At 42.5% G+C, this 15,014-nt stretch overlaps 6 protein-coding genes across 6 annotated transcripts; 4 read left to right on the top strand and 2 right to left on the bottom strand.

Moving 5' to 3' along the window:
- The first annotated feature begins 359 nt into the window (after positions 1-359).
- LOC142978203 (uncharacterized) lies at positions 360-1,067 on the top strand. The gene has a single exon (XM_076122534.1). The coding sequence runs from the start codon at positions 415-417 to the stop codon at positions 994-996; it is 582 nt and encodes a 193-aa protein (XP_075978649.1). The 5' UTR covers positions 360-414; the 3' UTR covers positions 997-1,067.
- Positions 1,068-1,207: 140 nt separating this feature from the next.
- On the top strand, positions 1,208-2,845 carry LOC142978202 (uncharacterized). The gene has a single exon (XM_076122533.1). It carries the CDS (start codon positions 2,086-2,088, stop codon positions 2,797-2,799), a length of 714 nt encoding a protein of 237 aa, XP_075978648.1. The 5' UTR covers positions 1,208-2,085; the 3' UTR covers positions 2,800-2,845.
- A 2,006-nt stretch (positions 2,846-4,851) lies between these two features.
- On the top strand, positions 4,852-5,669 carry LOC142978201 (uncharacterized). Its single transcript, XM_076122531.1, has one exon. It carries the CDS (start codon positions 4,898-4,900, stop codon positions 5,609-5,611), a length of 714 nt encoding a protein of 237 aa, XP_075978646.1. The 5' UTR covers positions 4,852-4,897; the 3' UTR covers positions 5,612-5,669.
- Positions 5,670-8,101: 2,432 nt separating this feature from the next.
- LOC142978204 (uncharacterized) lies at positions 8,102-8,615 on the bottom strand. Its single transcript, XM_076122535.1, has one exon. It carries the CDS (start codon positions 8,560-8,562, stop codon positions 8,173-8,175), a length of 390 nt encoding a protein of 129 aa, XP_075978650.1. The 5' UTR covers positions 8,563-8,615; the 3' UTR covers positions 8,102-8,172.
- A 1,820-nt stretch (positions 8,616-10,435) lies between these two features.
- LOC142978626 (uncharacterized) lies at positions 10,436-11,222 on the bottom strand. The gene has a single exon (XM_076123148.1). The coding sequence runs from the start codon at positions 11,197-11,199 to the stop codon at positions 10,486-10,488; it is 714 nt and encodes a 237-aa protein (XP_075979263.1). The 5' UTR covers positions 11,200-11,222; the 3' UTR covers positions 10,436-10,485.
- A 2,562-nt stretch (positions 11,223-13,784) lies between these two features.
- Positions 13,785-14,720, top strand: LOC142978625 (uncharacterized). Its single transcript, XM_076123147.1, has one exon. The coding sequence runs from the start codon at positions 13,863-13,865 to the stop codon at positions 14,583-14,585; it is 723 nt and encodes a 240-aa protein (XP_075979262.1). The 5' UTR covers positions 13,785-13,862; the 3' UTR covers positions 14,586-14,720.
- Positions 14,721-15,014: the final 294 nt, after the last annotated feature.

Here is a 15,014-nt window from a genome sequence, read left to right on the forward strand (position 1 = left end):
TTTATAATTATTACGACCATGTATGATCGTATCTTATGTCGTAGGGGGTAATTTAGTAGGTACTTTTGCACATCAATGCCGATAATCACGAGAAGTGAACGGCCCTTTATCAACAACACCTTCAAGGTGAACAGGGAAGTAATGTCGTTTCTGGATTCATTTTCAAATGTATAACGACTCGGTTAGAGTCTATTTTAGCCCTACCGCTGCGAACGGTGGACATTGATTCTGGCGCCTGCACCGCCCCATGGTCCTTTTCTTTCCACCGGTGACCTACAGCCAACGCCTAGCCGCATATTTGTCGACGTCACAAAGGTATCTGGAATACGCCTACGAAATTGATTTGTATAAAAGCTGAAGCTTAGAGGGTAAGGATATCAGTCGCTCTCTGATTAGAAAACAACACAGACCACAATGTTCAAGCTGGTGGTGTTGTCCGTTGTACTGGCAGTGGCGGCCGCTAAGCCCGGCGCTCTTGGTCTGGCTGGCCTGGCTCCGTGGGGCGGCCTCGGCTTGGGTGGTCACCTCGGTCTCGGAGCTCACCTCGGTGCTGTGGCAGCTCCTCTGGCTGCTCCTGTGGTCGCTGCACCTCTCGCTCACGCCGGTCCCGCTGTGGCCGTGGCCGCTCCTCTGCACGGTGCCGCCTACAACTACAGGGGTCCCCTGTCGCTCGCCCCTGGCCAGCCCGCCAACATCGTGGCTCATGACGGCAGGCCCCTCGACACCCTCAGTGTGAACGTGGACCGTGCTCTGCACTACACCGCCCGGGCTGTGGATGGTGCTCATGGACATCTGTTGGGCAAGCGCTCAGCTCCCCTGCTCGCACCCGCCGCCTGGTCTCACGCTGCTCGCATCGACGTGCCCGCTGTCGGTCTCGGTCACGCGGCTCTTGCAGTTCCCGCCGTAGCCGCTTGGCGCGCACCCTTGGCTGCTCCTCTGGGTGTTGGACACTGGGGCGGTCTGGGTCATGCCGGCCGTCTCGGTCATCTGTGGTAAAATATTACGTAAACAAAATTTAGAATATTCGACTGTATACTGCCTCTAGTTTATAAAGAGAGTTACTTGGATATGGTATTTTTCTTTGAATTCCTTATTTTCAAATCATTTTTATTATGCCTTGCACACTTACAATATATTTATGTAATGACACTGAACGCTATTGATGTTCTCGCCAATCATGTGCACATTAATTTTTTTTTTGTCTTACTATTTGACATCTATTCTACGGGGATTTCTTAATGCCACGGTTAAGGGTTTCAACTTCAAGCTATATTGCCTTCTCAAAAACAAATTTAGAAGGAGAAGAATCAAGCCACATATAACGATGTTATAAAGATATATTTTCTGCAGACAACTGATCGATACCTCATATATATTAAAGCTAATAATTTTTCAAGCAACATTAAGTGCCAAACGCTTGCTTAATCGACAGAGTAAGATAAAACTTCAGAATCGCGCTTCAGCACTAATAACTGCTTCAAGCAAGAAGATGCAAGCAGGTCGTTGACCTTAGGTATTATAATTGTCTGCAATCTGTATAATCTCGTCTCCATTTCTTCACACACAAATTTATTCAATTTTAATTCTAGATAACAAATAAAAATATGTATGTTTTAAATATAAAAGAAATTCGTGTCATTTAACAAGTGCAATACATAACTAAAAACTACTCTGACAACTTTATCATTTACTTCTCATATGGTTCTACTTTGTTTTCTTCACATAAAGTGCCAGTGTCAAGTTTCAAACCCTATACAAACTGTGAAATGTTATAGGCTACGCAATTTATTTCCATGTTATGCTATACTCTCAAAACTGTATTTTTTCTAGTACGCGACTTCTTTCAATTTCATTTTGTTTATTTTGGGGGAATAACTAGTTGCCACTTGCTGGAGATCACACCACAAACATATTTTATTCATACAAACTTTATATTTTCTCAGACAAAAGTTGTCCTTTCAGGGTCAGCCTTATATTCCGGTGACGCCTATCAAGTTTAAGCTTATCACACCTCTACACAGTATATAAAGTGTCCGTCACTGAGTACATGCATCAGTGAATCTTTATATTCACAACGCATACAAGATGATGAAGCTGGTTGTATTGTCCTGCGTGCTGGCGGCGGCGGCCGGCGGTTTCGTCGCGCCTATTGCCTACTCCGCGCCCTGGGCCTACTCAGCGCCCATCGCCTACACCACGCCGCTGCTGAAGCCTTACAACTACAGAGGACCCCTGTCCCTCGCTCCTGGTCAGCCCGCCAACATCCTCGGCGCTGACGGCAGGCCCCTCGATACCCTGGACGTAAACTTGGATCGCTCTGCTCACTTCACCACCAAGGCTCTCAGCGGTGGTGTGCATCTGCTGAAGAAGCGCTCCGCTCCACTGATCGCGCCCCTCGCTTACACCGCTCCCATCGCGTACTCCGCTCCCCTCGCATACAGCGCGCCCCTCGCGTACGCCGCCCCTCTGATCACACCCTCCAACTACCGAGGCCCGCTGTCGCTCGCCCCCGGTCAGCCCGCTAACGTGCTCGGCTCTGACGGCAGGCCCCTGGACACGCTGGACGTGAACCTGGACCGCTCCGCGCACTTCACCGCTAAGGCTCTGGAGGGCTCCGGCGTGCACCTGCTGAAGAAGCGCTCTGCTGCTGTGATCGCGCCGCTCGCTGTGAGCCGCGTCGCTGTGGCCGCCGCGCCGCTGGTCGCGCACGCTCCTCTCGCGTACTCCGCGCCGGTGCTCTCCACGCACATCGCTGCTGCTCCCTACGCGTACGCGCACGCACCCCTCTATCACTGGTAGATGATGTTAATACACGAAATAAATGAAGTTCTAATGTATAAATTGGTTTTAATATTATTTTAGCGTTCCCTGGCATAACGTGAGGTGTGTTTACTTTTTCAATCGGTCATGTATTCCTAATATCAACGATTTACGAATAATTTCTATAACTCCCAATATTCTGTTGCACAGGTTTTTATCCAGCAAAAATGACGACCACGTTCACGCGTGCATCTTCGTTACTAATTTGAAGTCAGGAATGCAACTGTTGATTGTTATGTCATTTCCATAACCTGAGGACTATGCACAGTTGGAGACATATGCTTCTACTGAATTTGAGTTCATCTTAATTCATGGAAGATCTGTCACTTCCAAGCTAACAACAAGGACTCGATATAACCGCGTAGGTGACAGACAAAATGCTCAGTAGTTAATAAGGCAACTAACATTGATAATATGTGTGTATCTTATATCGCTGATGAACAAACACTAAGTAGAAATTAATCCGAACCTATTAAATAATAAATAGAAACAACTATCTGTTGATTATACAAATATCTAATTGTTCCGTGTGGAAACTGGAAAGCAACACTCGGCGCAAATTTAGCATGCGCATTCCATGTTTTTCTAACTTTAGAGCACTTAAGCTGATTTAAACTAAGTAACTTAGATTTTTCATGTGTTTTTCTGTGCCTGTAACTTACGATATTAAGGGCCAATTTCACGGCTTACAGATAAATGCCGGATGAACTACCCGATAAATTAAGTGACAACAAATGTATAAAACCCTAAAACGACTGCAACAACTCCACCATATAAGTTAACTGACATTTATTCAGAAGTGGTGAAATTTCGTTAATCATACGTAATAAGAACAATTATCATCGGTGATAGCTAAGCTGTTATTAATGCACGTAATAAAACACGCTCAGTAACTTAATGATCGTGTTGAGCACGTGCCAATTAACTTTGTGGAGTGGATGTTTGGTTGGAGAACAATATTAACTTTAAAGCTTTACGTTACATGTTTATAATACGAATTTTATCTTGGAATGCCTGTTTCATCGTTGATTCCGTCAGCCTGCAACCAGTCTAGCGTGTGGAGAAAAATAAGACTTAGGAAGCTAGAAGTCGATGTGGATACTCGGTTATTAGTAATATGTGATGGTAAACTTCTAAATATAGGATACTACAATCAGGGATACCAATATTATGCAGTTAACGCATATAAATGAATACCCCTTAACACGTTGCGTTGAATTTTCCAGACCTACTTACTCTGTTTCAATTTTTTATATTTTAATCTACCTTACACGATGTATTTTACATGATGTGTGTAGTCTATATGTTAGTGTAAGATAGTAATAAATAAAAATGGATAACGTAGACTCGACCCTACTATCATTTCACTGTAAAGTTTTGGCTTCGATTTCCATACGAAACACATATTTGTGTCATCCACAAGTCGTTGCATGCTTAGGAATTTATTTGTTGATTCTTTGTTTGTCCGCCGTAGCACAAAGTTATTATTTGTATACGGAAGTGGTGTTTATGAATAAACTCGACACATGCCGCTAGAGGTGTCATATCAGTGATAAGGCAATTACTCTGGACCATTGCATCATATTCTGTCACAAATAAGAGTATAATTTTTATATAACTCTTAGATTTATCTTCAGTAACGAGTTATTATTGATATGATTGAAAAAAATATACAAATAATATGGGTATTAATACCTTTAAAAATCGGATAGCTTTATTTATTACTTTTTTAGCTATTTTGCAGTATTAAAGATCCGTGCATAAAAGTATTGCACTGCATGTCTGACTGGTTAGGGAAGGATGGTTTTCAACGCTGCACATATTGTTTTTAACAGTGGGCGTGGTTAATGTCCAATTTTTAAGCTGCAGTTCTACTATAGGTTGAACGAAAATGTCATCTTTTGTTTACAAACCACGAAAATGTCGAACGAAAAAGTTGTCCTTTCAGGGCCACCGTTGTATTCCGGTGACGCCTTCCTAGCTTAATCTTATCACATTAGTATATAAGGTGTCCGTCACTGAGTCCATGCATCAGTGCATCTGAGCCTCCACAACACAGACCACTATCACATACAAGATGATGAAGCTGGTGGTGTTGTCCTGCGTGCTGGCGGCGGCGGCCGGCGGCTTCGTCGCGCCCCTCGCGTACTCCGCGCCCTGGGCCTACTCCGCGCCCCTCGCCTACACCACGCCGCTGCTGAAGCCCTACAACTACAGAGGACCCCTGTCCCTCGCCCCCGGTCAGCCCGCCAACATCCTCGCCGCTGACGGCAGGCCCCTCGACACTCTGGACGTGAACTTGGACCGCTCCGCTCACTTCACCGCCAAGGCTCTCAGCGGTGGTGTGCATCTGCTGAAGAAGCGCTCCGCTCCACTGATCGCGCCCCTCGCTTACACCGCTCCCATCGCGTACTCCGCTCCCCTCGCATACAGCGCGCCCCTCGCGTACGCCGCCCCTCTGATCACACCCTCCAACTACAGAGGCCCGCTGTCGCTCGCCCCCGGTCAGCCCGCTAACGTGCTCGGCTCTGACGGCAGGCCCCTGGACACGCTGGACGTGAACCTGGACCGCTCCGCGCACTTCACCGCTAAGGCTCTGGAGGGCTCCGGCGTGCACCTGCTGAAGAAGCGCTCTGCTGCTGTGATCGCGCCGCTCGCTGTGAGCCGCGTCGCTGTGGCCGCCGCGCCGCTGGTCGCGCACGCTCCTCTCGCGTACTCCGCGCCGGTGCTCTCCACGCACATCGCTGCTGCTCCTTACACCTACGCGCACGCACCCCTCTATCACTGGTAAACGTGAATTACTAACGATGTAAATATAAATATACGACATAAACGAGTCATTGAATGTATGATCTAGTTTTAATTTTAACGTGACCCTTTACAAACTGTCATTTATCAGTCCAATATAATAACTTAAAGATAAGATGGCGACATTTGCCTACCAACTAAAATCTATTCTGGCCAAACGAATGCGAAATCTTAAAAATGCAATTAACGAATAATATTAATTAAAATTACTATATAACAAATTGTGTTAAACATTTTAGTTAAAATCAAACAATTTATTTCGTTGTAAGATTTGCTAAGCGATTTCACAAACTTACATTGGCGATCACTTGACATCTATTTATCATTTACATTCTTAAGTTTGCATAACTTCTATTGCTTCGAGAAAGAATACGATAATTATTTCTATTCACAAACATCTTAAGAATTATAAAATGATTTGCCATAGTGAACCAAAACTTACCCTTGCAAACACCTTTAGTATCTAGTAATCTGTCTGTCAAAGTAATACAACATGTAGACATCTACTTAATAACTCAGAAACCATTCAAACTTGTGTGTACTCGGGGAGAAGCGACTTCTCTTCAATAATGCAGGTTGTCATTAATGTAGAGTACCCAAGTCTTGACGTCACTCATAGCGTAACGTTTATTAATTAATAGAGATCAATATTTGGGTTCATCCTAGTGTTAGACGAATTCCATTACTTTTATCGTTAATGTTGTCTGCCTCTGTGGCGCGGTCGGTAGTATATGCGACTGCGGTGCGAGAGGTCCGGGTTCGAATCCTGGGTCGGGCCAAAAAGTCTTTTCTGAGATTTTCTGTTAAGAATTTCTTAGAGATTGCCCGGAGTTAGGAAGTTGAGGTCAAAGACCTCCGTGCCTCGGAGAGCACGTAAAGTGTCGGTTATCCGTCCCACCAAACTATGAGAGTGATGGAATAGAGAGTGTACCTGTGTATTGTGCACACACTTGGACACTATAAACAAAGTCCTGCACAGATGGCCAGTTTCAATGGAACTGACCGTCGTAGCCGTATATCGGCTAGGAGGACATTATTAATGTTGTTCAAGGCAGAGGGCGTCTTAGGTGCTGTAGTTCTGTCTGTAGGGACATTGCTGACGCTATGGTTTTGTGTAGTCTAGTGCAAGATTCCGGTAGCTCGCGGCAGTCGCCTACACCAACACATACAGTTAGGTCCTATTCTTAATAGTAATTAATATGTAGTAGTATATTTACATCTTCTCACATTCATGTACACGGTGTTTCACGTGACTTTCAGTGAAGTTTTTCAAGTTTTCGTTTTCGTAGTATATTTTATGAGTTGGTACCAGATAATATATAATATGCTCCTAGATCTTTTACCCTAAAGACTCTGCCATTATTTCACTCCTCTACAATAACACTCCAGCCACAGGTTTAACATATAAGTGTGTTCATTCCTTATATGGGCTATGGGCTTTGTATTTAAAATTATGATAATGTTGTATTACCTCATAAGAAAACTATAACTATCATCAATGTATATAAAACTCTTCCGTTACTGAGTGATAATTCTCGTGACTGATGGACTACGCACAGTCGAAACTACTGAGCGCAGAAAATTGAAATTTGCTATGCAGATTCCTAATCCTTACCAAGTGTAGAAGAATGCTAAGAGAGGATTTTTGGAAATTCGTTCCTGAAACCGTCGGCTGACAACTAGTACATTATAAAATAGTTAGTGTTTACCCATAATTTTAAATTTCACTATTAGAAACTTCATAAATCCATCCTTTGAAGCAGTCAATAAAATAAAGCTCTATTACTAAGTTCAGAAAACTTCACAGAAAGTCACGTGAGACACCGTGTACATAAATGTGAGAAGATGTAAACAACAATAACACGTCGTATTGCGTATCATGTTATCGAGTGATAATATACTCGTAATATTTGCTCTTTGTGTAAGACAACGTATTACGTGTCGTTGACACCCGATGCCAAAGGTCTTCGGGAACCTGTCGATATGAACATACGTGAAGTAATTGAAACGCATCGATTTTCTTATTACCTTATAATTGTTACGAGAAAATATTTTATGTATCAGAACAACTAGAAGCTTTACGAAATGATTTTTATATATATTTTATTTCCTTATTGCATCGAACAAGTTGTGCTCACTAATCGTTAAAACGATCTGTGGGTTGAGCAAACCTTGGCGCGGTTATTCCATATATGGTATTTGAATTGGGCATCTCCGTGTTTCGGAGGGCGCGTAAAATGTTGGTCCCGGTTGTTATCAATTTAGATAACAGTCATTAAACCACGTCAAAGGCCTTCAGGCGGCTTGAAGAACTTTGACACTAGGTTGACCACTAACTCTACAATAGGAAGAATAAGAAGATCAAGCCGCATTTAAAAATGTAAAATACAGCAAATACATACGTGACAGAACGTAATATAGCCATACAACGATGATGACTTAGGAATTCACAAGGTGATTAATAAAAACATAGTTTTTCATACATAAGCAATTTATTTGGGGATGGTAGTCAAAAGTATAAGGTTTCAAGTAGCATGTTGGAGATTACCAGTGCACGAGCGGAGCGTGAGTGTAGGCGAGGGGCGCTGCAGCGACGTGCGCGGTGTAAGCGAGCGGAGCCGCGCCAACCCACGGAGTGACGATACGAGCAGGAGCCCAGGGAGCGATCACTGAGCGCTTCTTCAACAAGTGAACACCAACATGGTCCAAAGCCTTAGCAGTGTAGTGAGCAGAGCGGTCCAAGTTCACGTCCAGGGTGTCAAGAGGCCTGCCGTCAGCGGCGACGATGTTAGCAGGCTGGCCGGGAGCGAGGGACAGCGGCCCTCTGTAGTTATGAGGCGCCCACAGCCCAAAAGGCGCGGTATACGCCAAAGGCGCGATGAGAGCACTCGACGCCGCCGCCAGCACGCAGGACAACACCACCAGCTTCATCATCTTGTATGGGATAGTGGTCTGTGTTGTTGTGAATACTCAGATGCACTGATGCATTAGAACTATGACGGACGGTTTATATACTAGTATGTTAAGATTGAACTTGATAGGCGTTACCGGAATGCAGGATGACCCTGAAAGGGCAACTTTTATCCGAGAAAATACAGTGGAATAGATAGACAAAGACTTTGGTGATGCATTAGATTAATAAAATTAGAATGTTTTAATATTTAACATCCATTTATTGCAACTGCAGTTTAATTAACTAGGAATATTTTTAGCCCTTTAAAAATGTTTAGATAATAATCTCCGTTAGGTCTATATCAAAGTATTGTGCTACTTATATGTTTTGTTGGGTTAGTCCCTGAGTACCCCGATCCCCAAGGACCCCGTCCTCGAGGACCCCGATTGTCGGATCCCGACATATAATTTGCTGACGGAACTTTTAAGCGAAACTAACTTTTAATAGTTTATCTAGATAAAAATAAACCGGGGTCTTCCGGGACGGGGACCTCGGGGATCAGGGTACTCAGAGACTAACCCGTTTTGTTATGGGGTTGATTTCTAGATATACATTATTACATCATGTGCATATAAAACGTTTATTAAGTAAGGTCCTACAAACATTTAAAAAAATAATTATCCGATTCGGTTTAGTTGTTCAAAGTTTTGAGCGTACATACATTTCGGTAATTCATTTTTATTTATAGGTATAGATGGATAACAAAAATTAATGTCTACTTCACTACGGCTACTCACAGTTTAAGTAATGTGCACAGTATATGGCAATAGGCGCATCCCCTATTACATGGCACACACAGACGTATCCAATACGCCCCTGCGTACATTTTCGAAGACCAAATGCATAATGTTTAAAATAAAAAAAACACAAAAATAGCAAAGATTATACTTTGATGACTTCGAATATAAATAAATAGAATACGTTTGCTTAAATTATATTGTTTTATGTAACAAAAATATACACTCCAATATTCAGTCCAGTTACTTAGTGATGGAAATATTGTTAAATCATTTCCATATACTTTACATCTAGTGCTCAGTGGTTAAACTGATAGCTTTCTGTCCGCTGTTCGTTTATTAACGACATTTTGACACCCCAACAGCCACTTAGCGTAGGAGTAGTAGGGGATGTAATTATGCAAAGGATAAGTGAAGCTAGTTAATTATTATTTTCGTTTCTTTGTAGAAGTTAATTATTACTTTCTAGATTGCGGTAATGCGGCGCATAGATGTGCAGAATAATTTCTGATGACCATAACATACAACAGGGGTAATGGTGGGTGGAAAATAACGATGAAACTACTGACAACTTTGAAGATTTATTTCTACAAAGGAAATATATTTTTCTTTCTAAAAATAAATAGGACGACATTCCAAGATTTCGATAAGGTTGTGCATTGAACTCACAAAAAAATAAAAGCATAAAAATAAATGTTTTGTGATCTCTTGGTAACCGTAATTTTGTATGAAACTATGATCAGCGTCTTTAGCGGGTGCCGTAGGAACTCATCATTCAGTATATATTCTAAATGTCACATTCTCGATATTCATTAGTACCAACTGTAAAAATCGCGCTACAGGAGTAACCGCTTTTGACCAGCCTGTTCAATCAAAAGTAGGACTGACTTTGCTAGTCAATAGTACTTTTGACTGGTTAACAGTTTTGCCTGCAACATATTATTACATGAATTTTACTTTTATTAAACCTTTAAATAATTTGATAAATTTTCATTTTAGTATAGTCATTTCAGTTCCAACATCATGGTAACTACTTGTAACTTGTGGATGTTGCCAGATTCCATGAATTCATCAGTGTAGTAAAGAGGTACAGGACAGAAACAAAGCCAAGTTTGAGGTTCGAAAATTTATTTTATTCGTTATATTTACATCGTCAGTCGTGTACGTTTACCAGTGTACGAGAGGTGCGTGCGCGTACGCGTAGGGAGTAACAGCGATGTGCGTGGAGAGCACCGGTGCGGAGTACGCGAGAGGAGCGTGCGCGACCAGCGGCGCGGCGGCCACAGCGACGCGGCTCACAGCGAGCGGCGCGATCACAGCAGCAGAGCGCTTCTTCAGCAGGTGCACGCCGGAGCCCTCCAGAGCCTTAGCGGTGAAGTGCGCGGAGCGGTCCAGGTTCACGTCCAGCGTGTCCAGGGGCCTGCCGTCAGAGCCGAGCACGTTAGCGGGCTGACCGGGGGCGAGCGACAGCGGGCCTCGGTAGTTGGAAGGAGTGATCAGAGGGGCGGCGTAAGCGAGGGGCGCGCTGTACGCGAGAGGAGCGGAGTACGCAATGGGGGCGGAGTAAGCGAGGGGCGCGATCAGAGGAGCGGAGCGCTTCTTCAGCAGATGCACTCCACCGCTCAGAGCCTTGGTAGTGAAGTGAGCGGAGCGGTCCAAGTTCACGTCCAGAGTGTCGAGGGGCCTGCCGTCAGCGGCGAGGATGTTGGCGGGCTGACCGGGGGCGAGGGACAGGGGTCCTCTGTAGTTGTAGGGCTTCAGCAGCGGCGTGGTGTAGGCGAGGGGCGCGGAGTAGGCCCAGGGCGCGGAGTACGCGAGGGGCGCGACGAAGCCGCCGGCCGCCGCCGCCAGCACGCAGGACAACACCACCAGCTTCATCATCTTGTATGTGATAGTGGTCTGTGTTGTTATCTCAACTGATACATTTCGACAGAAGCGCGCTCTTTATATACTAGTGTGATAAGTTTCACTAGATGGGCGTCGCCCGTATGCATCGTTGACCCTGAACAGGACTACTTTTCTTTGAGAAAATAAAGTTCGGAACAAACAAAGACGTTGGTGATGTATGTAAGTCAAAATAAAGATACTTTCTGCTATACTTACTAAGCTATCCGAGGGGTATTAGAAAATAGAGCATCAATAGTTCTGATACCAACCAATTTTCTAAAAAGGCACTTAAATTATTTATAACGAACATCAAATGCAAACATTGCTATGTTAGTTATGTGTATACGTTTAAAAATAATAGATAGTTACTCAAAAAAAATTGTGACGATCATAAATTAGTTTAAGTTCCATAATCCTAAATCACCAAGGGCCAAGACTTTGTTATCACCAAACATACAACCTAGGGCTAATAATCCCTACGAATACTAAAAGATGTTACTATAATAGTGCTCTCATTAAAATGAACCAAAAAAGGCTTCGAAACCCGGAACCTGAGTTACATTAGTACATTGTGAATGACAAATATGACACACATAGCGGTCTTGTTTTAATTAATGTCACTTGCAGATATTTCGATCATTGAAATAATGCATCGGGACTTTATGCTTGAATACTGGCTGAACGACAGCTCGTTATTAAGTTTTTCTATTAATAAATGTGGGAATTCGTTCTGTTGTTTACTATTGTTTATTGTATTACCTCAATGTGGAACGAATTAAGTTAGTATAAAGGTATTGTAAGTTTGCTAAACATATTGCTATCACTTGAACAGTGATTGAGATGATTGCAAATACATTTAATTTTGTTCTCATTATCATTAAAGTTGTAGGGACACTGTAGACGCTATTATCAGTTTCCCTGCCACTTCCCTTCCCTACAGACTTGTATAAAAATCTGTTCAGCCCCTTTTTTGCCGTGCGAACTAATTTTTCAAAACATTTCAAATGCATTAATTAGTATCTACTCATGCCTACCTACCTATATCGAGTAGTTATTGAAAAAGAACTTCGCGATATCTTATATGATCTATTAGCCTGCAAAATTTTGGTAACTGTTAGATCAACGTTTGAGTGTAATGAGCGTCAAAACATAGATTCTGTAACATTTAAAACTTGTAACAATATAGAGAATTTAACAATGACGCATACAATATTGCACAAACAAATGAAACATATAATTTTGTTTAATATAACAAACATAAAAAAACAGAAAATAAGGAGTAATTAATGCCTAGTGAGATGTTTTAAAACATCAAAACATTTTTAAATGAATGTATGTAAAAAGATCAGGTGCAAACCAATTGCATCTGTGCCTAAAGGCATGATAAAATGCGGGAGTGTTATAGGAAGTAAACATGGGGTATAATTGGCAACCAGTATGATATGGAGCTGTTTAACAATGAAACATGATAACCTTAATTATATAAAAAAATATGTGTTTTCGAAAAATTTTCCGCATCTCTGAAGAATTTATTGGTAGTCACTTAGCCAGTAATGTGACTTTGTAACTAACGTGGTTTTGATTTCCAAGTCAATTAAAGTTCTCAAAAAAGGATAGCGTTCCTTAGTTAAACATTAAAAAATTTGCACGTACGTAAGTGACGGATAAATGTGGTTTCAATTTCTTAATAAAGACTTCCTTAAAAAGGTTTGGAAGAATACTTGGCAACAATAAAACGATAAACAAAACCATAAGGTTTCAATCATTTAATTTTACTTTCTTTTTGTATAGAGTACCAACAAATTACGCTTTTGTGTATAAAATTATTCAATTATATAAAGTAGGACAGTGTTGTACGTCACTGTATGAGACAAGATACCGTAATTAATGCTAATGAGCTTAAATACATATTCAAAACTCTTCACCCAATTCGTGGCGGTACATGTAAACCCATAGCGACAGTTACGCTTTCGTCCCTACGACCTCCTGCTTTTGTAATTTGTAACCATCTCATATGAAAACATGTCTGGTTTTTATGATAGGTAAGTATTTATAAAATAAATAATACTTTATAAGCATTTGTATAGACACAAATCACCTCTAGTGGTAGTCTTAACTCGCTCAGTAGCCCAAGTCGTTATGTCCCTACATCCTTACGCCGTAGGTGATGTTCTCGAGACCGTAATAAAATTGTTAGAGTGCTCAGACCTTAGAAATGTGTTTGTGAAATGGTGATAAATCCGATCGAGCGAAAACACTTAACCCGCGAACCATGTATCGAATTCTTCCTTCGGGGAAAATAGGCGCAGTTATAAATAAAATGCTACCTTTAAATTGAAACAAAATAATTCTTTATGTGTTTTCGTGAACGATAATCATTGTTGTCGGCAATGTGTAGTTTATAGTGTCATTCACTTTACGTTGATCGTGTTGAGACATTTGCAGTGCAACAAAGGGGCGGCATTTCGACGATGATGAACTTACCAGCCGGGGCTTCTGGTCGGCCTTGTCGATTTTAAATATCAGCTTCCTGGACCGCCGCCTTGCACCGGTTTTGCAAAAACGAGATCGCCCTTAGTTCTAGTGATTACTTTCTATAAATACGATACGAAACATCGTCAGGACATCAGTCGTTCATCCGAGCAACTCAAACAACAATGTTCAAATTCGTAGTATTGTGCGCTTTCTTCGCCGCGGCGGCTGCCAAGCCCGGTCTCCTGTTTCCGGCGCCTATCACACAATATTCCACAATTGTATCACCTGCGACGACAACCATCTCGAAACATGACACCAGCGTGATCCATCCTTCACCCGCCGTGGAATTGTACTCGTCGGCTCCCTTGGTGTACTCTCACTTCATCAAGAAGCGCTCTCCTCAGTTCCCTCTGACGTACATCGCGCCGTCTACCTACATTGCGCCCACTCCATATGTGGCCGCTGCTCCTCTGCAGACACCGATTATCCAGACCTCCCCTCTCCTGCCTGCTGTCGCACCCATCACGCCTGCTCTGCACCTGATCAAGAAGAGGTCGGCGCCCCTGTTGCCTACCACCTACTACGCATCTTCTCCGATCTACAACGCGCCCGCCGCCTACCCCTTGGCCTCCGCTCCAATCGTGGCTACTTCTTACGCATCCACCGCTCCTTTGATTCCCTCGACTCCTTTGATCTCCTCGGCTCCTTTGATCTCTCAGCCCATTGCATACACTCACCTTATCAAGAAGCGGTCTGCTCCTCTGCTGAACACCTACATAGCTCCTGCTGCCTATTCCCATCAATCAAGATTTGACCTGCAGACTACTCACACCCCCCTTACCTCCATATCTTACAGCGCCCCTCTTACCTACGCCAGCCCCCTTGCTTACTCTCACGTGTACTAAACGAGAAACCCAATATTGGATTCAGCTGAAATCCAATTAACTGTGTTACAAACATAGAAGTCTATAAATCCTAAATTCCCTACAACTAAAATAGATTTTCTAATGTACATAAACCATCATGAGAAATAAAATACATTCTGGATGTTGACATTGAATTTTAATTTGTACCTACCTCACCCCTTCCACAAATATAGCGTTATATTGTCTTAACCTAATTTTATGAGTTATTTAAAACAAAGGAATAAACGGAAACATTACAATACATACATATATTTTAATCACATTACCTTATGCTCTATATTACCGTGTTTGAAGAGAAATCCCTCCTCTTCAACCGGTAAAACCACCACTACAACATTTCTACGAGTATCATACACCTATACAAATGCTTTCATAGAGATTAATCCTTGTGAGTTAGTTGTATTTCAC

Source organism: Anticarsia gemmatalis, chromosome 14 (genome assembly GCF_050436995.1).
Source record: "Anticarsia gemmatalis isolate Benzon Research Colony breed Stoneville strain chromosome 14, ilAntGemm2 primary, whole genome shotgun sequence".
Taxonomy (NCBI): Eukaryota; Metazoa; Arthropoda; class Insecta; order Lepidoptera; family Erebidae; genus Anticarsia; species Anticarsia gemmatalis.